The sequence below is a fragment of the Balaenoptera acutorostrata genome, chromosome 5 (genome assembly GCF_949987535.1).
Source record: "Balaenoptera acutorostrata chromosome 5, mBalAcu1.1, whole genome shotgun sequence".
Classification (NCBI taxonomy): domain Eukaryota; kingdom Metazoa; phylum Chordata; class Mammalia; order Artiodactyla; family Balaenopteridae; genus Balaenoptera; species Balaenoptera acutorostrata.
Genome location: NC_080068.1, coordinates 58,830,062 through 58,852,905, shown reverse-complemented (window position 1 = coordinate 58,852,905; position 22,844 = coordinate 58,830,062). Strand labels below are relative to the sequence as shown.

The 22,844-nt window shown below is 34.5% G+C and overlaps 1 protein-coding gene across 5 annotated transcripts in view; it reads right to left on the bottom strand.

The window, feature by feature from the left end:
- EPHA5 (EPH receptor A5) overlaps window positions 1–22,844 on the bottom strand; it is a 313,487-nt gene that overhangs the window by 42,201 nt on the left and 248,442 nt on the right. For 3 of the 5 annotated variants that reach the window (XM_007193544.2, XM_057547285.1, XM_057547288.1), the window contains 4 exons: window positions 11,424–11,489; window positions 2,411–2,478; window positions 960–1,085; window positions 54–239 (listed from right to left, as the gene is read on the bottom strand). In XM_007193544.2, coding sequence (XP_007193606.1) covers window positions 54–239; window positions 960–1,085; window positions 2,411–2,478; window positions 11,424–11,489 — 446 coding nt within the window. The remainder of the gene's footprint in view (window positions 1–53; window positions 240–959; window positions 1,086–2,410; window positions 2,479–11,423; window positions 11,490–22,844) is intronic. The other 2 variants (XM_057547286.1, XM_057547287.1) reach the window with 1 other exon arrangement.

Below are 22,844 nucleotides of genomic sequence, written 5' to 3'. Positions count from 1 at the left end.
AGAAATTCAGATATTTATGATCACACACATGCATAATTTGCCATTTTACTTACTTTTGGTCACAACACCTTCTAAGTGAATGATGTTAGGATGGTCAAACTGCCCCATGATACTTGCTTCACCCAGGAAATCTCTGCGTTGCTTTTCAGTATAGCCTACTTTAAGGGTTTTAATTGCCACAGGTAATTCTCTTTTTCCTGGAAGTTTCAAACGTCCACTACAAACTTCACCAAATTCACCTTGTGATAAAGATGTAGAAAACACAGAAACTCATTACAAATCCCTACTCTAACAGTAGTCTAAAATTCTCGTAGAGTAGTAAGGTTTAGATAAAACAGAGTTGAAGGGGAGTCCAACTTCCTTATCTATGTTAAAAGAAATTAATGGTGCATTGGGAAAAATCATTTACACGTGATTGTAAGACACATTGGGGGCTATTAGTTTCATCTCTCTCACCTACAGAAACCTTCACAGAAACATTAGAAAAAAACTAAAAGCAACTGACTGAAAATCACTTTGTTCTTCCTTTCTTTCTACTCTAGCAGTGACACTAATGAGAAGAGAAAAAAGAAAAGGGCCATAGCAGGACAAAAAGGAAACAGTCTTAAGGAAGAGATGATTCATAAGTAGAATAATTGGGTGCTTGAATTTTGTAAATACTTTTGGGTATTAAAAATTATATATATTATATATGAAATATAATAAACAGTAGATGGTGAAAAACACTATGTTTGAATATACCTTTTTGCTGGTTTGTTTTTTTCCATAAACCTAACATTTGCTGGTTTAAGTATGAGCTAGGCAGAAGGTAATATTAAAATATGATCAATTATATACCACCTTGAAAGTAAGTCAATTACAAAAGATTAAAAACATTCTGAGTTAGATCAGGACATTGATATATTACATTTTATAATATAAACATAGGTTAAAAGTCCAAGTTAAACACACCGTCTTACCCGCTCCAATAACTCTTTCAATGGTGATGCATGAAGCTTCTATCTCCTTGGCGAATTCATGGACAGCTTGATTGGGATCCTCATAGGTGTGTGGATCAATATAAGTTCTTACTCCTGGCAGTTTAACTGTAAAAATAAATGGGCATTACAGTCGAAGTGCTTGTGATGGATGAGTGAAATTATAAACGTTATTAATGTACAACTATGGCTTAAATCCCCAATTCCTAGAAGTGACAGAGCTGCAAGGACAGACCCTCTCCTGAATTATAGGAGTCATTTGTACAGCTATCTCTTTTTTTTTTTTAATCTCATTTTTATAACTTTAGAAATCTGGATTGCTGGCATGCACAAGAAGAAGTGCATATGTGACGACGTATTTGAGTAAGGACATCTTTCAACACTAATGTTCAGGAGTCAGTCTCTGAGGCGAACTAAGACACTTTTGTTTACTAAACTGGACAATGAAATGCTACTGGTTTAGTTGTTGGTTTGTTTCCTTATGCTTTCCTTAAAATCTTATCACAGATGATTAGTTTAGGTTTTACAAACATAATTTAAAATAACTTTTCTGGTGCTTTGGTCCTATAAGACTGACAAAGCAGTCAAGAAGAAAATAGAAATTCACTGTATTGTTGCTGCAGGGCATTATGCAAGTCTCTTATGCTCTATGAGCCTCAGTTTCATCACATTTTAAAGGCTACCGCTATTACCCTCACAGTATTTTTTGACAATAAATAACATTAAATAAGATAGGACTGTGAAAATAGACCCCAAAATGTTTTGCAGCATAAATTATGGCTTTCATGATTTTGACTTTCGTGGTCATGGCAGAGTGACAAAAACAAAAAAACCTTCTTTTTGTCATTTACTTGGCAAATCAACTCATACTGTACTATTTATTAAAAATGAACATATTAATAATAAAATTAGAACCCATTTAGGCAGATTTTTAAAGCTCATTATTAAAACTTGATTTTCTGCATTTCTTAAAAGTGTAGTCTTTTTCAAGGCATTTGAACCAAGGTTGCTGCTACAGGATGTGCTTAGGGAAATTCTTACCAAAATGTTAGAAAAAGAAGAAGAAATGTATTCATTTAATCTGGTGGTGTTATTTAATGACATATTTCTACTGATTGTTGTTAGGAATTAGAATTGGCCTGGAAATATGGTTTGAAATATAATAGCTTTATATATTAAGCGAAAAGTTTTTATTTTAATGATTGTAATGAAAGTATGCTTTAAAGAATTGAAAAAACCATCCAGCTGTTGCCTAGGGTCAGCTGGCAACACCACAAGCCCATACGCTTTAGAGGAATGTAACAAAACACTTACACTTTTTATCCCAATATTTTTGGTCAGTTATTACAAATCTCTAGCCTGAAAAGAAGCCAAAATCACAATAAAGTGTCCCCTACTTTGTTTTATTTTGATTTTTTTTACAGTTTGCTTACTGTGCCCATTATGAAAATGCATCTTTTCCTCTTCTGGATCTTGTTTTGCTTTGCTGTAACCACACCGCCTGGAACAGAGTAAGCTACGATTAGCCACATCTCCAAGTGGTGCATCACATCAAGCCCAGAAGCACGCAACACAATTGAAATGATTGCAACCTTAAGTGATTTTCACACCAGCAGTATGAAATAACACCAATACTCTTTTGTATGAATCATATTTCCCCAGCTAGTATCCCTCACTCTTGCCCAGATTTCACTGAGAAGTCTGAAGCTCTCCAAACCTATTTTTAAACATGACTTCACCATATACCATACACCAGACATTTCTCTGTTCCCTTCTTCTTTTACTGCTTTTTGCCACCTCAGAGGTCCCTGCCTTTTCTCAGGATGAACTGTCCCAAATACGTCTCTGATTCAAAAGTCTCCTCCTTTCAGCACCTTACTCCATTATTCTGTTTTATTTATTTCTCTTGTTTTGGAGTCTTTAGTGTCTCCACTGGTCTCCTGTCAATCTATCCATTTCCATCAATTTAATTAATACCTCTATCTCTCTGGTTTTATTCTTTTGAGAGTTATACTCTTATTCCCTGTGGATTTATTTTCTAGGGATATTCCACTGGCATTCAAACTCAGTAGATCTGAAAAAGAGAAGAGTATCTTTCTCTTTACTTTCAATCTTGATCTGCTGCCTTCTTTTCCTCTTAATAACATTTTCATGGCTTTGGTACCTTAAGATCAAAGCCCTGTTCTCGTGGACCTCACAACAAATTAGTTGCCAAATCCCAAGCATTATATAACATAAAAGTCTTACGATCCACCTTTTCCATTTCACTAGCTCTACCTCTTCTTCAATTAAGGTCTTGCTGTTTTTCATTTGGATTACTATCAGTGTCTCTGAACTGATGCCCCTGCATTCTATAACTGCTTTCCTAAACTACACTAGACATGGCTGTAGCCAAATTACCATAAATAAGGTATTTTTCTATTGTGTTAGCTCTCTTCTGCAACGTCTTCAATAAAATAATAAGGTAAAGATTCCTAAACGTAGCCCCAATGAACATTTCCCACATCATCTCTGAGATATTTCTTCATGCTTCCGTTATGTTCCTATATACTGGTTCCTGCACTTAGGATGCTCTTCTTAACAATTTCCAATTATCAAAGTCCAGTTCAATTGTTGCCTTCTTCACGTTTTCTTTCCCTAATACCGTGGCTTAATGCAGTCTTGCCCCCTCTGAACCCAGTAGCTTTCTGTATCCCTCTCATGGTGTGACTGCCATTCTACAATGCAACATAGTCATTTGAGAATGTTTTTTGGCTCTCTTGCTATTGTTGTTAGTTTCTTAAATGGCAGCAACTACCATTCATCTATAAATTTCTGAAGTGACCTAGCACCTGGCTCAGAGTTGGCCCCAAAAATATTCGTCACATTGATGAATGAATAAATTAATGAGTGGATGATATTCTGATTGAGTCTACACAAGGACAAGTGTTTGGAGAGAGAATATGCTGATGAATACTAAGGTACGTGAATAACCATATAACGTTAAAACGGCTGACCAAAATAAAAATATCTAAATTACTTTTAGTGAAACTCTAAGGAAGTGAATTTATTATTCACAAGCTCTTATAACAAAATTGAGTTTATTAAAAACAAAATTTCGTTTACTTCTGCATAAAGAAAATACAGCCAAAATGTCAGATTGACAAAATATTTTCATTACAAAGTTGACTGAAAACTACTATATGATGTAAATGAAGTGGCCAATTGACATGCACTGAGGACTGTTCCTTGGTTTCATATTCTAAAATATTTCTTAAATATGTGTATATTTTGATATAAAAATAAAACAGTTTATTCTCTATCTTTCTTAGTGTATAATTACATATATTATACAACATAGATAACAAAACCTGTTCTTGTGCCATTTTTGAAAAAAATGCAATTATCTTAATTTTATCGTGTTAAAGAACTGGCAATTTATTAGTAAAGTACAGCTAGGAAAATTTAAGTAAACTTGAAGTAATATACTTAATACATATAGTGTTCTTGGGTGAGGAAAATTACACAATGAGGAACTGGTGGCTTTTCAAATTTTATTCATAACATGTAGATGCATTTGTCACTTAAGAGCCCTTAAGACATCTTGAATCACCTCACCACAGTGAAATGGAGAGAAAAAACGAACACATGATATCATCCTGAAATAATAGCTGTTCTATTCAAGCTGACATTTAAGATATTTTAATACATTGTTCATATTTTTTAGATATTACAGTATTCTTTCAATCTTTAATGTATGTACCTCTAGAGAGAAGTTATTGATACTGGGTTTTTTTATTTTTTACCAATGTTCTAAATACAATTGTGTGAAATCATCCTGAGATTTATGTTATTTAAATAATACTGACAAAAAACTTTGTTAGAGGAATTCTAAAGATACCTAAAAAGTACACAAGTTCTTGCAGTTTACATTAGAAAACAAACATCCATTCCACCTTTAACTCTCCTACCTTCAAAAAAAATTAAGCTTTGAAATTATATCCTCAAATAGTCTTTATCATTAAATAAGCTTCATGGATATTTAAATTGCATGCAAATGCCTCATATGAAAATGGAAATAAAACTTTGGATCTCATCTAAAAAATGATTTGGGAATACCATGGTAAGGAGTTATTAACATTTTAATACCTAGGGTGAGAGTCAGGAGGGCAATAAGAAGGAGTTATTTTTGACTACAGGCATCTCAAGACTTCTATAACATAATACGGCTGCATGTCACATTAACATAAAAAATTAAGTTCTGGAACACCCCAAAGCAACATTAAAACAAACCTCAACAAGATACAGCAAGTAGAAGTGCAGCTGGCAGAGACTGGCACTCAAGCAGTGGTTCAGCCTTGGTAACAAAGCATTGCAGGGAGCGGGTTCATTCAGTATCATCTTCTGTACCTTGTCCAGATGCATCATTTTAACTCAGCATACACTAGAGTCAATAAATATGCCATTCTGTACATCAATTACAACTTCTATCTTCTAGAACCGATTTTTTTTTTCAAATGGAAAAGAAACAGTTTCTTCATTTTGCTTCAGTCACAATTTTAATGAACTTCGATATCATTTTACTAAAAACAACTGTAGTGGAATTAGAGGAATCATCTTCTAGCCATTTATACTTATTTTCTTCTAGAAAACAATGTTATTTTATTTTTTAGTAGTAGAGGTGGGCATGAGAAATCATATTAAATGTAAGCATAATTCATCTTCATAAATGAATATCTATTAAAAGGTACAGGAGAGATACTTCCTATATAAGTGACTTCATGGGTAATTTAGAAATCAATCTATTTTCCCCCATTTCTATCCTAAGGATTTGAATAACACAGCCTTGATAATATTAATGCAGATCTTAAAAACTTGGCCCAAGCCACGACATCTAAGTTTGGATATTTGAAATTTATGTAAGACATGAAATAGTAAACAATAATCTTTATGAATGGATGGACGTGCCAATGAGTAATTTAGTTCTTGGATGTAAATTAAAGATTTGATAATAAATTAGTGGTATGAATGTCAAGCCCTCCAGAGTACCAAGTGAAGCACAGAATCAGAACTTTACTAAATGACACCATTATGGACAATGAGGAAAGATGAGTGAATGGAAGAGCAAAAGGAGACTGTAGATCCTTACTCCACAATAACCTCCACAAAATCTGATTTTTCCATTGCTTTAGCCTATGGAAATAAACACTGAATAAATACTTTTTTTTCCCCTTAATTCTAAATAAGGTGGGGAGGGGGGAATGGTGAAAGAAGGAATGGTTTTGCATTTTGATGTCTTTGAAAGAGTGAGCATATGCCGTGCCTGGCTCAGAAATGGACGTGCCTATAACTGTTCCTCTATTATCCAGATGGATTAAGAGATGCTTTACCATACTTTAAAGCAAAGATATTCAAAAGGCAACGTTGGAGCAAACATTAGAGTCAATATGTGTTGCTTATGGAAAAGAAAAGTTCCTTGTATTGTAGCCTCTTTTAAAAACACATTTCTCCATATATGCACACTCTCTTGTTCTGACATAACGACCTCAACCACCGCATAATGTTGTGTTTAAGAATTTTATGCTGGAATCTTGAAAAAAATAAGTTACAGTTTTTTTGGGAAATAGTTTGACCTTTTCACTTCAAGAGTCTCTCCAACTGTAAAGTAGTTTTAATAAAACCTCAGTTAACTCAGCCCCCATAAAATAAAGAAGCATATGAAGATTAGCTTATTTATATATCTAATAAATACTGAAAGTAGATTGTTTTATTTTACAGGACCACATTCTTCAATAAGAATGTGAGTGCAAATGCAGAAAAATGGGACATTGGATATATAGGCTGTCTTGCTAGCATTTGTATACTAGGGTACTGGATTTTGAGTTCTTTACAGAGAGATGTAAGTTACACAAAAAATGCAACTGATTTATTATTATTTACTGAAAATTCTCAGACATACTTCTCAAAGAAAATGTACATGTTTTTGAAAACATGCTTTCCTTGGATAGGGGAATGGAGTGATGATTATACCACACAAAATGAGGGCACGGCTTGCTGTGTTCCCATCTCACATTCTTCCAAGGATACTAACCACTCTGTGATTAATGGCAATGTAAGAAGCTAGCTTATTTCCTATTTTATGCCTTATATATCATTTTTAAATTCTATATTATAAAAGACAAAGAAAAAAACCCTTAGAAATAACACTTCTAAAATAATGTAGTACATATGAATTTGTAAATTTTTTCATTAATAACCTCTTCAAATCCTTTTAGAATTAGCAATAAGAGAAAGACATGAATAATTTGAAATACTTCAGAAAACTCAAAGATGAATTATAGACTCTTCATTACTGAGTTAAAATTTAATTACCTTAGGATTTTGATATAAAAACACATTTCGTAAAGTATGACATGTAAGTATTGTGTCTCCCTGTTTTCAACAAATTTTGTTCTAATGTGAGAGTAGGTAATTTCCTACTAATTTTTAAAATAGTTCATGGATGTGACCATTGGATTTCTCAATTAGAGTAGTCCCACTTAATACCTCCTATGGTCTGAGGTTCCACAGGTATTACAAAAAAGGATTTGGTAGCAGTTCATAGCAAGCCCTCAGTTAGAATTTAATATATTATCTCTCTATATTGTGGGCAAGCCTCACATCTGCCTGCCAACAGCACTTTAAATGGTGGTCTAGAATTATAAGGATGATTTCATTCTCTATGTCTTTTTCCTAACTCTATAAAATGGAATAGCACTTCCACATACCTCCCCAACAGAAATCTGTTGAAGATGAGTGAAATAATCTGTTAAGTATGTAAAAATAAAACTTTGCTAACTTCAAATTTCAACAAACTTTCAGTTAATGAATTAACTTTCAGTTAGTTCATTGAAAAATTAAGGTAATAATTAATGTTTCAATGTAATCCACAATCATTTTGGTCAGAGAAATATGTTTTGTTTTTGTTTTATTCTCTGAATTATGAGAGAAGTTAGAGTTTATCCCTTGTGCTTCCGATTTTAAATAGTATTTAAAATAAATAATAATAATTTCTAAAAAAATGTGGTTGATTTTCTAAAAATCACAGTGTAGGTAAATGAACAAAATAAGAATTTAATATCTCTATTTTCAGAATAGTGAACTCCATTTTACTTGCCACATGAATCCCTCAGAAGAAGTAGTAAGGGATATAAAAACACTGGAAAGCTTGACAACTGATGAATGAAGGAAATAATCTAACATATGTTTGAATTTAAGAAATGCAAGAAAAAGCTACTTTGGGACTATGGGAAATTTCAGAAGAACTTATAATAAACATTATGTTATAAATATATATTGGTTCCTGTAAGCATAAACAAAAACGAATATCAAGGGGTAAACAGTAATGTTATTTTAGAAATTGCACATATTAATATCTTATTTACATTGAAGAGAATCAATTCAACACTGGATGCTTGTAAAAATGGATGGGGTGAGGGTGGGAGGAATGAAGAAATGACTAGAGTCTCAAGCCAGCTGTGATGGTATGAAGTCAAAGATCACAGATAAAAAAATACCCCTGCGAAAAATGTAGGCCGTCTTGGGGATAGGGTGCCTAAAATCTAGGCATCTGGGTTTCATTAAGACATATTACAGAAATAATCTTCCATCACTGAGTAGATTTCCATCAAAGCAGGAAGAATGTTTTTAAAATTAACGTTATGCATATGTGTAAAGATTTCACAACAAAGTAGGCAACTAGAGTGATGAAAAATAATTTGAGATCAAAGATAACAACATGTAATTACCAATTTCATCTTATAAATGACACACCAGGCATTTGAAAAATAATGGAGTATGGTTTCCTGGTGGGAACTTTGAGAGTAAAACTCAGAACTCCATAGCCCTGCAGAAGATTTAATGTAGTTGAATTGCAGAACAAAGGATCTAGATCAATGGTTTTGAAATTATGTTTTTCAGACCCTGAGATGTCCACAAGGTATATTAAGGTACTTCTAAAAGCCAGTATATTTACAATGGGCAATTTTAGTGTATATGTGTTGCATTATATTAAGGTCAAAACCAATCACACATATTCATGAGTGGTCTTTCAAGAAATGAAAAACTATGATATTCCAAAATCTCAAAATGTCTATCTAACCTCTGCTCTGTAATTGTAAATATGTCTGTTCACAAATGATCACAGAATGTTCCTTGGAAATTATTTATGTGGTAATTGACAAACGCTGATATGATTATACATACAAAATTAGGTGACAAGATATTAGGTCAAGATTTCTTAGTATTTTACTGATTGTAGTAGGAAAATTCTCAGCCCTTAATTTCCACTACCTAAGGTTGTTTTTTTTTTTCCTTCCTAATGCTTTAATCTAAACAAATAGTATCTTTAACTGAAACCTCATAGTGACTAGAAATTGTAAAATGGAAGTTGAGAAAGCAGAACAATAAAAACGTATTTAGCTTCCATTCTTCCCAACTAATAATTTTGAACAACTTTCTTGCTGTCCAATTTATGTAAGCTCAATTAAAGTTTGTTTCTTTCGCTTTATTTTGTTTTGTTTTACTAATGCATTAAAAACATTCTGGCTTTTCCATAAATCTTCGCACACAAATTGTTAGCGTTTTATTGGGTACCTAAGCACATTTGTGGCTCAATAATTTGTTTTTTTTGTGTACACACACACACACACACACACAAATACACATGCACACACACAAACACACTCATTGAATAATTGCTGACATTATTTGAAGAAAGATGTTAGAAAAAAAATTGTTTTCTTAGGTTTCCTGGTGTGTGATTTGTGAAGAAAATGTTCCACCTTCCCTCTTTTCCTCTTTTCTTTTATTTCTTCACTTTATAAACTCCCTGAAGTCAACTACACAGTAGAAAGAGATACCATTTTTTTAAAAAAAATCAAGCAATTTAAATCCAGCTAAAGTTAGTTTTCATCAATACTTTCTAAGTCATGGCTTTATAAATGTTCATACACCCATATCTTTGAGGTTTAGTTCAAGGTATGTCTGGATGTCATTTTTCTTTTTTTCCAAGATGTAAATTCTGCTTATTCTGCTTCAGTGATTATTTATCTCTTATAATAACCAAATTTGAGAGTCAAGTAAAATGAGCAATTCAGTGACCATTTTTAAGTTTTTTTATAGAGCAGTAAAAAAATAAAATCACAATTTCAAGCCATTTATATTATACTTCAGCCTTTGCCAGGTTTCAGGGTTGTTTTGTTTTTGTTTTTAGTCTGTCACTGAAGCCCTAGGCTCATATAAGAATTTCCTAAGTTAAATAATTAGGAACAAATCTGTACTTTCATATTAACTTAAAAAAATTTTTCAAATATAAAAATTTCAAAAGATTGAGTAAAAAGATCAACAAATCTTATCAATCTGTGTTTGTTTATGCTCTCTTGTTCTCAGAAGATCATTGATATCAATTCCACCACTTCTCACATCTATGCATGCATGCACACTCATTCACACCACAGTTTTTTGAATCAACAAAAATTAATTTACACCTAGAGAACACAAGTAACAATTTTAAATGACCCAAGGCAGCCCTATAATTCTCTAAAATGCATCTCAACTCTTTTCTTGGCAAATTTTGACTACAAATAACAGCTCAATATAGTAGTGGAGGGATTTAGACTCCTTAATCTAGACAGAAATTATCTGGAATATTTCACTTTTTTACAAGGTAGCTCACTACTGTGTAGGAGAGTTCCTCTAAATCTGTGAAGAGAGTTCTTTGGTCTTATGTTCTAGCCTATAGTTTCATAGCTATAACCCACATATATTTAGGATTTGCATTTGTAAATAATTAAGACTATCCCATTTGGACACTGATCCCAAAAATGTGCATATTTTTTACTTAATTGGTATCAACTTAGGAATATCACTTCTAATATCTGAAGTAATTCAAGCTTAAAACTATTAAGTAAACCATTTAAAATTACATGTGGTTCTGTTCTCCAATGCCACATATATCCACAATGATTATGAACGTAGAAGATCCTACTTAGGCTATGGTCATTCCATGGGTCTGGGAGACAGAAAATGTGACTTCACTTTGACAGAAGTGGCATTCTACTTCCACGTATGATATGGTTTCACTCTTGATGGAACAACAAAAACAGTGACATGTTAAATGTAAAACAGATGTTACGATCTTACAACATCCTGCTTTAAATCAGGATCACGGTAAAAGCCTTGGAAGAGAAGTATGAATGCTTGACTTAGGGGTGATATGCTATATGCATATTTGATTTGAAAGTACCCATTGTGAAATCACTTCAGATTCCTTTTTGGGACTCAGTTTCAGTCTACTCTTCTGTTAAAGCATAACTTGAATACTAACTATTAAAATGTACACAAATGAAAAAAAAAAAAAGGAATGCTGACGATAATACATGTAGGTGGGACAGCACATAGGAGTGAAAGCAGGAGGGGAACACTAACCATATTAGGCTTGGATGGGCAACAGCGCACAGGGAAGAAGCCCTTCCACAGCCACAATCGCAGCAACTGAAAAGCAAACAAGAGAGCCCAAGATAAGGAAGAGATCCCACTCCCTCGATATAGCTATAAAGACACTACGAATTTAGACAGGTGTCTGCTTTGCTTTTCAAAAGCAAAAATTCCTAAATGCATACAATTAATTTTCCCACAATGCTTTTCAAATTAAGAAGGATATTATGGGTTTAAGAAATACAGAGCTGTATTAAATAGTTATTTTTATTTTACTTAAAAAGCTTATTTGGTAGGAAATATAATGAGCCAATGTATTTGATTATCCAATTAAAACAGACATGCAAATAAAAATGTAAGCATTTGAATATTTCCTCAGAAATTCCTGCAAATATTATACTCAGAAGACGTTCTAAATAGCCCTGTAAATAAATGTTTTGCATAGAGCTTAAATATTTAGGATGGAGAATAATGCCTTGCTCATTTGACCCACTGATTTCTTATAGCAGTGGCATCATTTATTACAGACTATTGAAAATGTTATGCTTACATGACTTCTCCAATCATTTATGGAAAGCTGTCAATTTAAATTTAAATTTTCAGATTTTAAAAATGCATCTCCATAATATATTTGCAGAGCTATTGTTATATTAAAAAAAACCTATATATAATACATGCACTTTTCTGGATATTGCAAGATTCAATATTCTTTTAAATTTTCCACATATTCACAGTAAAAAATCCAGAAAATACCAAGTAAATTGTTTAATATGATGTACTTTATTGCTAGAAACCAAGTAAACTAAAGGCAGAATATAACATAGAAATTATTTAGTGCTTCAATGCATTCACTTTCCAGTATAGTTTATAAATTGCACTTAGAGTGATTTCAAGAGAACTGTGGGATGAGCTCAGCAACGGTACCACACACCAGCAGGCCAAGACTTTTATCTAAACTCTGTCTATTTTGAACTTTAATTACTTAAAATGTATCTAGTCTATTTTATATCAAATAAGGAGAAGAAAATAAAATATAAACATCCAATATATTTGGGAACGCTAACAAAGGTAGACAAGTATTTCCAAATTAAATTCCAATGGATCTTTTTCAAGGAAAAATAGGCAATGTTCCATATATTTTCTTTGGAGCATTGACAATGCTTTAATGTTCCCACTACTAAGTATCTGAGAATTTGGCTGTCACTAAAATGGCAAATGTGACATTTATTTCCAGATAGACTATTTGTATTTTAAAGAATATGCCAAATAATTATTTTCACTGTAGAGATATTGAAAGTCAAAGTTACAGTATATCAAATTGTTAAAATACTTATAAGAGTAGATAAAGCATCTGTAAAAACCTTCGGCAAATCTTGATATATTTCCTTATAATTACATTTATTTCATTAATGTCTTAACTACTGATATCTTAAATATGTTAACTTTTCTACTGCTTCTGTTTGTATCAGCACTCAGATTTGGGGTTGGTAAACTATGGCCCATTGGCCAAATCTAGCATACCACTTATTTTTGTAAGTACAGTGCTATTGGAACATGGCCACACTCGTTATTTATTGTTTATGGAGTCTTCTGTGCTGTTGCGGCAGACTTAGGTAGCTGTAACAGAGAATGTGTAGCCTGAAAAGCCTAAAACATTTACTATCTGGCACTTTAAAGAAAGTTTGCCCTCTTTTTTTAGACTATTAGTTTTGTGAGATGAAGATGATTCCTTGACCTTTTTTTCCATCACAGTTTAAACATAATTAATGACACGTAAGTAGTTTCACTGTAATTGGCATTACCTAATGGCACAATTATCTCAATTTACTGATAGCTATTAATATGGAAAGTTTGCATAGATGTGTTAATTTTGAATAGCACAGTTCCAACTCAATAAATAATAAATAAATAATAATAGATTGTTGACAAATGTATACAACTGTTTTTTAGCAGTTAAAAAAAGATGATGTCATCTCCTAATAAAGTACAAACATCCTTCTAGTTGAGTGTGCACAGTTTATAAACACATGTAGAATTGTGCTTAGGAAAGCAAGAACTGCACTGTGATTGGCCATTACCTATAAGGATTTGTTTAATGCTTGATCAGTGTTCTAAGACTCAAAAAATACACTAATGATTCCAAAAATAATAACATTTTATTCAGTCCTTTTATTTGAAAAAATATAATAAGGCTTTTGTCTTACAAATTAGTACATATACACGCACATACACACACACACAATTCACTATAACACCAAATCTACAAATTTTAGTCCTGAAGAATTTAACTCACCTTACCTATCATTAGATTTCAAATTTATAGTTTTTAAAAAGTTTAGTCAAAAAATCTGAAATCTTGTAAAATCAAACACTCCTACTTTTTCTGAGTCATTGTTTTAGATTTGGTACTGATGCTTTCTTTGACTTGTTTTAAGATGGCATAAATAAATACCCTGGGTAACTTAGTTAACTTCTTGGTGTTTCAGTTGACAGCCATAAAATAGGGATAATAATGGATTCTATCTCATAGGTTTTGTGAAAATAAAGTGAGAGAATATATGTATTCACTTAGATCAGTGGCTGGCACGTCGTATGCCTGGGAGAAAAGCGGTAGCTATTACTCTTAGTAATACCATAATCAAAGTGATAGAATAGATTCTCATTATTTCAGAGAAATTTATTTTTTTCATGATCCATATAATATTACCATACTAAGTATTTCCATTTATAACATAACTAAGTATCTAATTACTTTCAGACCAATTCATATAGATATGGATGGCCAATGTAAGTTAAAAAAATCATTTCCACAAAATACATTTTCTTGGGGTTTAGTGATCAAAGCATACTGTGCATTAATATGTCATTGAGAAAATTAAAACTGAAGCTCCTTTTCTGTGAATGTCTGAAGTGGAATAGTAATCCCCCAAATTACTCCTTTTAAATTAACTCCAAGGATGCTGTCACAATAACACTTAGACACCAGATGGTATAAAGAACATGTTCTTTCCTTAATCAATAAATACTCAAAGTACAGGTTGAAAATGTTTACAAGCCTCAGAGATAATTTAGAAATAGAAACCAAAATGTGCTAGAAATAGCAGCCAATCTAATTTATGTGAGCTATGGTTCAACAAAGTCCATCTGCATTCCCATAACATTTTAGCACCTGGAAGCCTGTAAGTGACTGCGTGCAGCTATAACAAGATTGTTATTATCAAAGTTTAAAATAGTTTAGCTCTTCTGGACTTAATATCAAAACTGTAGATCTTTGTTTTAACAGATATTTTGATTTGTCCTTCCGAAGATTAAAATGTGATAACAGAACCTTTCCAGACCCAAAGAAGATTCAAATGAAATTACTTTAGCCAGGTCTTACACAGAATTGATCAATACATGTACCAAGTGTGTCAATGTAAGTAAGATAACTTCCCTTCTACCCAAGAAAGATGATTATAACTCTAGGGAAGAAATTCTCAAAGATACTAGATGAGAGAAGTAAGACTACAGGCTGTGGATAAATGATGACTTAAATTCTTAAACAGAGATCATACAAGTGGATAAGAAAAACACTAAGATCCCAAAAGATAAATGAGAGAGGCAGAAAGAGTAATTCCGAAAAAGAAGTATTTTAATTAAATAGAAAGTATTTTCAGTTTACTGGTTAAAAAAAAGAAGAAAATGAAAAGGTTGCATAATTAACCCATTTTAAATAAAACAATGACAACAACAAAATTGATGGTACTTAGTGCTGGAGAAAAGACTGTAGTTTGTGCCCTCAAAGGTCACAGTGAAAAGTACCACCAGTACTTTAGAAAACAATGCTCCAAAACTTATTAAGAGTGATAAAAATGTCCTTACCTTTTGACACCATTGGATAGCAAAACAGTTAAGATCATGGAGTTTGTAGTCAAATTAAGAGCAGTCCTGGATGTATCCACTACTAAATGTATAGCTTTTGGTAAACTTGTTATTGATGTAAATAGTACTATTTACTATGTAAATAGTAGAAACTATATTACATAGGGTTGCTTTGAAGAATGAGTTTGATTATAAATGTAAAGCTTTCTGCACTGTCCTGGGCTCACAGTCTGCACTTAAAACTTTTTTTAACTGGTATTATTATAATAACATGGACTTATGGCAAAAAGTATGGTGTAGATAATATGCACGAGGCTGGCTACAGATTTTAAAGGAACCAATGACCAACAAATATTTTGCAGTTAATAAAATCTATTTGTGGAGTCTATGATGCAACGAAATTAATATGGTGTAATATTAAATTTTTTAAACTTTAGGTAAAAATTAGTGTGCAGAGAAACAAAATGGTGGCAAAAATTATATAAAATCTTTAAGAGCTACTGTGTTGGAGTGTTTCATGAATTTGAATTTTTATGAGACAATTTTAGTTTCCCTGATTTCAAAATTTTTTGTGGTTATTTCACTTTGTAATTTTAAGAAAAACAAAGAATTCAAATAATTCCAATTATGTTGCTGATTACAATATACTGTCATTTACACTGCATCAGTTTTAAAATGCTAAAAATGGGGCTTCCCTGGTGGCGCAGTGGTTGAGAATCTGCCTGCCAATGCAGGGGACACGGGTTCGAGCCCTGGTCTGGGAAGATCCCACGTGCCGCGGAGCAACTGGGCCCGTGAGCCACAACTACTGAGCCTGCGCGTCTGGAGCCTGTGCTCCGCAACAAGAGAGGCCGCGACAGTGAGAGGCCCGCGCACCGCGATGAAGAGTGGCCTCCGCTCGCTGCAACTAGAGAAAGCCCTCGCACAGAAACGAAGACCCAACACAGCCAAAAATAAATAAATAAATAAATAAATTTAAAAAAAAAAATGATAAAAATAATTTAAACATGTAACAAATATTTACAACAAAAGAAGCTTAGGTTATTGTTCAGTGGTAATTAGAAATGACAGTGTTGTTTTATACATTTGTTAAAATATCTCATAATGCGATACCTTTTGCATCTGTCTTTATTCTTACTCTTCTTAGATTTATTACTGATTTCCTGATGAAGCTAGGCTAAAACTGAAAAAATCTTTTGCAAAAACTAGGAAGGAGATAAAAAAACATAATGATAACACATATGGTTCCCAAACTCGCGTATACGCCTCAGTCCCCATACTTCTGACAAAAAGGCATAAAATTATTCCACCCTCCAAGAGGAGGTAATCTAAAATGGCTGGAAAGAGGTTTGTTTTCATTTTTGTTTTTGTTTTAGTGTGTTTTTGAGTAACTCTGAGGGGAATCCCACATCTACAACACATGCATACATTTATATGTGCAATCCAATCACTATTCCCAAGTCGTAGTCTAGGCAAATTGGAATAGGATAGAGTTATACATAGTAATTTAAAAATCTTTTCCAGTTGTCTGCTTCCTTCCTATAAAGAGCTTCTTACCCCTCACCAATGATTATAGCTGTCTCCCTATTACCCTCTAGGACCACTTATCAAAAACTGTCCTATCTGAGCCCTAATCCCTTGTAGGTGAGTTTTGAAATATCAACAGATCTTAGTCTTACCTAATCAAGTTCCAATCCTGGCATACTCATATCTTGCTGTGAAATAATAAGAAATATATATATTGGTCTCTGCTCCCAGTTCCTGACACAGACCTCCTAAAACTCTTGTTAAATAGGGGTACTATGAGACTCTTTTGTTCTAACTTCCAGTTCCTGACGCAGAGCTCCTAAAATGCTTGTAATTTCCTAAATTACAGAAGCACTAGGAGTATCTCGTGTTCTAATATTTGGTCTTTGACTCTGGATCCTGACACAGAGCTCCAAAATCTCTTGCAATTTCCTGGGTGATAGGAGTGTCTTTTGTTCTAATTAGGTGACCCTTGGTGGGTTGGTTGCCAGAAAGTCCAAGTCATGATTAGAAACTTGGAATTTTCAGCCTTACCCCTCATTCTCCAGAGGTGGAAGAAGGGCTGGAAATGGAGTTAATGATTCATTATGCCTACATGATGAAGCCTCCATAAAAATCCCTAAAATACATCCATGTACTGGAAGCGTGGCACACCTCAACTCCACAGGATAGAAGCTCCTGTACTTGGGACCCATATAGACCTGGTCCTCCATCTGTCTGTCTATCTGTATCCTTTATCAAATCTTTTATTATATAATCAACTGATAGTTGTAAGTAGGTGTTTCCCAGAGTTCTGTGAGCTGTTTTAGCAAATAATCAAATCCAAGGAGGGGGATCATGGGAACCTTTGATCTGTAGTCAAGTCAGAGAGAAGGTGTGGGTAACATGGGGACCTACTTGTTGTGACTTGCATCTGAAGTAAGGGACAGTCTGGGACTGAGCCCTTAACCTGTAGGGTCTGTGCTAACTCTGTTTAGTGTCAAACCGAATTACAGGACACCCACGTGATTTCACAGGGAATTGCTTGGTGTGGAAAATATAACCCCAGACATCTAGTATCAGAAGTCTTGTGATTGTGGTAGCAGTGTGAAAGTAAAGGAGAAACACACAACAGGACTTTGCCTTTCCAACACACTTGCTTTCTCCTTCTGTTACCTGTTTCAAGCCTGAATAGTCTTATTGTAACATTCATCCTAAAAGTAAGAATCCTGGGACTCGGAGACAGGGAACCGCTTTCGCAAGGTGGCACTCATAACAAGTTGTGCAGGTAAGATGTGGGCACCAGTGACTGCATTGTAGGGTACTGGAAGCACAATTTCTTCTTCCATGTCTTCCAGCTCCTTTCATTTCTACCTCTCTCCCATGCTCAGCTCCCCACTCCCTCTGTTGAAAATTTAAATACATTTGCATGGGGAACCCTGTTATGAACACTTCTTTCTTCCTTCACTAATAGCAAGTTACCAGGTTTAAAAAGTCTGATAAATTTATTCACAATGAATTACATACAACAACTAAATTGCCTTTATCTGAGTCTAGCCCTTATTGTAGCGAAATATACCACATTTTGTTTTAAAGTATTAAAACGTGTGTGCCGTAAAAATAGTCAATGATACTCAATGATCCAAATTCTACTACATTATTCAAATGCATGTATAAAATAGAGATTAGATCATATAAGTGACTGAGGTAAACTAAATAAATCATACATATTCACAGATTTTTAAAATAAAAACTAACCCCCAAATTCTACAAATCTAAGTGTTCTATGTGCAGTCATCCTTTTTTCTTAAGGACAAAGTCACAAAAATAAACAAACAAACAAATTCACTTCAACTTACTCTGAAGACAACTATTAAGACCTAGGAATATCAAGCTACATGAAAGTGATATTGACCAGGACCCTGTGGGGCTCCTGGGCACAAAAGCCTTTCTGTGTCCCCCATTTCTTCAATATAAGAAATAGGCTTTATTCAGCCTCCATGACCTTCCCTGAGTTCCAATGGGCAGGTTCAGATATTGATAGATGCTAATTAGGGAAGGGGAGGGGTGCGGAGACAAGTGAGGAACAGTCAAGAAACAGTAGTGCAGCCTTGGAGCAAAGTCCTGGTTCCCCCTCAAGGGACATATATAACAATATCTTTGAGCTGTTTTGAAGATACTGAAGCCCCCGCCAGGTGGGAGAAGTTAACCGTATGCTGCCCACAAGCGTGTAGCCCCCAGACCAGCTGGAACCTGAAGGATGATGATGCTAGCTCCCACTGCCCCCACTTACCTCACCACCAACCAATTGGTTACCTCACCACCAACCAATCAGAAGAATGTCCACCAGCTGATCACACCCTCTTGGAACCATTACTGTAAAACTCCTCACTACCCGCTCAAGGTCAGGACATACAGTTTTGAGGGCATTAGCCTGCTGTGTCCCCCTTTGCCTGGCAAAGCAGTAAAGCTATTCTTTTCTACTTCACCCAAAACTCTTTCTCTGAGATTTAACGCGGTGTTGGGGTACAGAGGCCAGATTCGGCTTCAGAAGCAGAAAGAAAACTTGTGGCAAGTTATCTTAGACTACTCTTCAGTTGGTTTATTTCCCAAGCTATACTTTAATGATGATTCACTGTACTTCTTTTAATCATTCTAATGGGCCAGAGAGATCATTATAAAACAAGCTCTTCTTTCATGAATGCCACAGGTACAAGGACTGATGCAATTAGCAAACGTTATTGAACATGTTAGATTCAGTTTACTTATGCCAGTATATATTTGGTAACGCAAAATGAATTTCACCAAATACTAACCACCTTTTATAAGCTTTTTTGCTACAGTAAACACAATCATTCTCATTATCTGCAAACATTTACTAAGAATTGATGTGCTATGCTTTAAGAATAAGAAATTATATATAAAAAATGCTTTCTACTCACATTATATAATGATTCTAAACCTGGCTACAGACTAGAGTCAACTGGGGAGTTTTGGAAAAAAAACAAAAAAAAACACACAATGCCCAGGCCTCAGCCCAGAACAATAAAATTAGAACACCTTGCCTTTGGGACACAAGCATTATTATTTTTCAAAAGCTGTTAGTTGATTTTCTCCATGTTGACAACCACTGATCCAATAGGTACTCAATAAACACTTGTTGTATTGAATGATGTGTCTTATAATAGTCTTAAGGGAATTTACTTAATGAATACAAAGGAAAAGGTTTGTAATTAGCATATTAATGGTCTGCATGTTAATAAAAACTTCTAAAGTGCCAGAAGGTGCTTTAAAACAATTTGTTCTCTGGTAAGTAATTTAAATAATTCTCCTGAAATTTGTTTACAGTGTTAATTTACATTATCTACAAACGAAGATTGGTTTGTTAAGTAACTGTAAATTTCATCCTATCCTCTATCTTTCTAAATCACATTTTTTTCCCCCCATAACATTTAACTTTACAGGTTTCTTTCAATTGCAAGTTCTATGATTAATGACAGATTTTTGTACTTCTATATTTTAATACTAGCTACTTGGATTCTCTAGGAGTCATAATATCTCAAATAAAATAACAAAACAGTAAAACTATTCTTTATTCAGTGTCCTCATTTTGCCCTTCTGAGCTACTGGACCACAGACTTAAAGTTACGTGAAAGCAAAGCTCAGTTTTCTCGAGGCTTTTCTGCAGAAAGCCTTCAAGAAGTGGTGAATATTTTGATGTAAAAGATTTTCTCTTTGAACTATTCCTGGGCTAGAGTAAACCAGAACTATGTATACATATCTTTAATTATATATATGTATTATATACATATTTATTTATTATATTTATATATGAGAACTCATGCCATTAATGAGGCAGGCAGGAAGGAAGATGAGGCTGGGGAGGGGCCCAGGCAGAGATTGTGGAAGGCCTTGTAGACTGGTCTAAAGAGTCTCAGGGACCTGGACACTCCATTCGCATTCATGTTTACATGCCTTACCCATCACACACACTCTCTTGTAAAATTTCTCTTCATCCTCCAGGTCCAGCTCAAATTTACAATTTCTGTAATAATACTTCTGTACCCCTTAAGGTAAGGGGTACATCCATTCTATTATTGCACCAATTTGTTAAAAATACAACACTAATTGTGTTATGTTGGAATTATCTAATTGCATGACTGTGTCACGATTAAACTACCCACCCATGCTATGAAAGCAAGAAGCATATCAAAGAATCAAATTTTATCAAAAAAGCAAATTCTGTAGGTCACCAAGGTCAGAAAAATCTATTGAGCCCATAACAAAAGAGGTTACATGATCCATTAAGTATTTTGCTAAAAGCTGCCCAGTGTGATATTTTGAATGGGAAAATCAAATTGTTTTACCTTTTTCATACATTTCACCATTTAATTTTTAAACTATTATTCAAATTTATGTAACTGAATGTCAGTACTATATTACTTTACACATGTGTACATATGTGTATTCGTACATAGATATTTATATACACATGTACCTATATATATATACATTCAAATATATATAAGTATACTTTAGATATGGCCAATAGAACACGAATGCTTTTAAAAATTATTTGATCTACATACTCTTGTCAAGTATACATGATGTTTTAGATTAAACCTTCTGAAAATTCAACTTTCTCTTCAAGTAGCAAATAGGAAATACAACAATGTAGGTATTATATAGGTAAGGCAGATTACAAATTTTCAAACTGATATCTAACTCAAAAACTGGCAAATAGGCAGGTAAAAGAATAAGCTTAAGAACCACTAAAAATGCAAAAAAATATTTTTTCACCTCCATCTCAATCTCATTCCACACCCCCACTCCTTTTTCTTTTCCCTTATCTCCCACTTTCCTTCTCTGGCACTGTAAAGACATATCGTTTCTTGAGTTATTTGATAAATCAAAATCCTTCTCAAACAATTTCAATCCTCCAACTTCAAAATTATATTGTGTCTTTCATAAACCAGTAAGATTCAAGGTGATGCTGATTTGAACTAGTTAATTAGCTGATCACATAGTAAAAGGAATTCACTGTATATTCATGTCTGTAATCCTTACGATTATTTTCTCCTCTTTAGTCTTTAAAAAATTTTTGAACATTAAGCTTATAAAAAGCCTTGCAGAAGATGGTGTGGGGGGGGAAGACGCGGAGTCAGCATCTCCCCACAACTAGGGCTCCTGCCTGCCGCTGGTGGGGGACTCTGACGCCTAAGGAGACGGGAGGAACCCCAAAGTGAATCGGTAGGATGTAGGAGGACTAAGGGGGTAGGAGAAGTGGAGGCCAGACAGGATCGGTGCCCCTGAGGCCAGGGAGATCAGGAGAGTCAGGCGGGAGGGGCCCTCCAGGAGGAGCGGGAGAGGAGGGGAGGGTGATTGCCCTGCCCACGTGGGCACCCGGAGCCTGCTGAGCTCCCAGGCTGATCCCCTGCCCTCCAAAGCCCCCTCCAGGTCTCCTGGGTCCTTGGGGGCATAGGAGGGAAGCCTGGTAGATCAGGAGAGGCAGGCGGGAGGGGCACTCCGGGAGGAGCGGGAGAGGAGAGGAGGGCGTTTGCCCCGCCCACTCGAGCCCAGGAAGCCTGCAGGGCTCCCAGGTGAGGTCCCCTGCCCTCTGAGACCAGGGGTGGGGGGCACGCCTGGGCCCCTTCTGTTCCTTGAGCCTAAGCCCCACCTCCCACGGCCCCCAGGGCCTTTTCCAGCCCTGTGGGTCCTGAGCATTGGCAATGCCCACCACCCAAACCTCGCCCTTGCTTAGGCCCCGCCGTCCACAGCAAGGCCTTTTCCCATTTTCATTTTTTTTATTTTCCCTCCTCCTCTTTTTTTATTATTGTGGTACTGATGTACCTTCTGGTTGTTGATTCATCTATATATTTATTTTTATATTCTTCCTAACATATCTGTTAGTTTCCTAGTCTAATTTTTTATTTTTTGAATTTTATTTTATTTATTTTTTATACAGGAGGTTCTTATTAGTTATCTATTATATATATATTAGTGTATATATGTCAATCCCAATCTCCCAATCATCCCACCGTGACC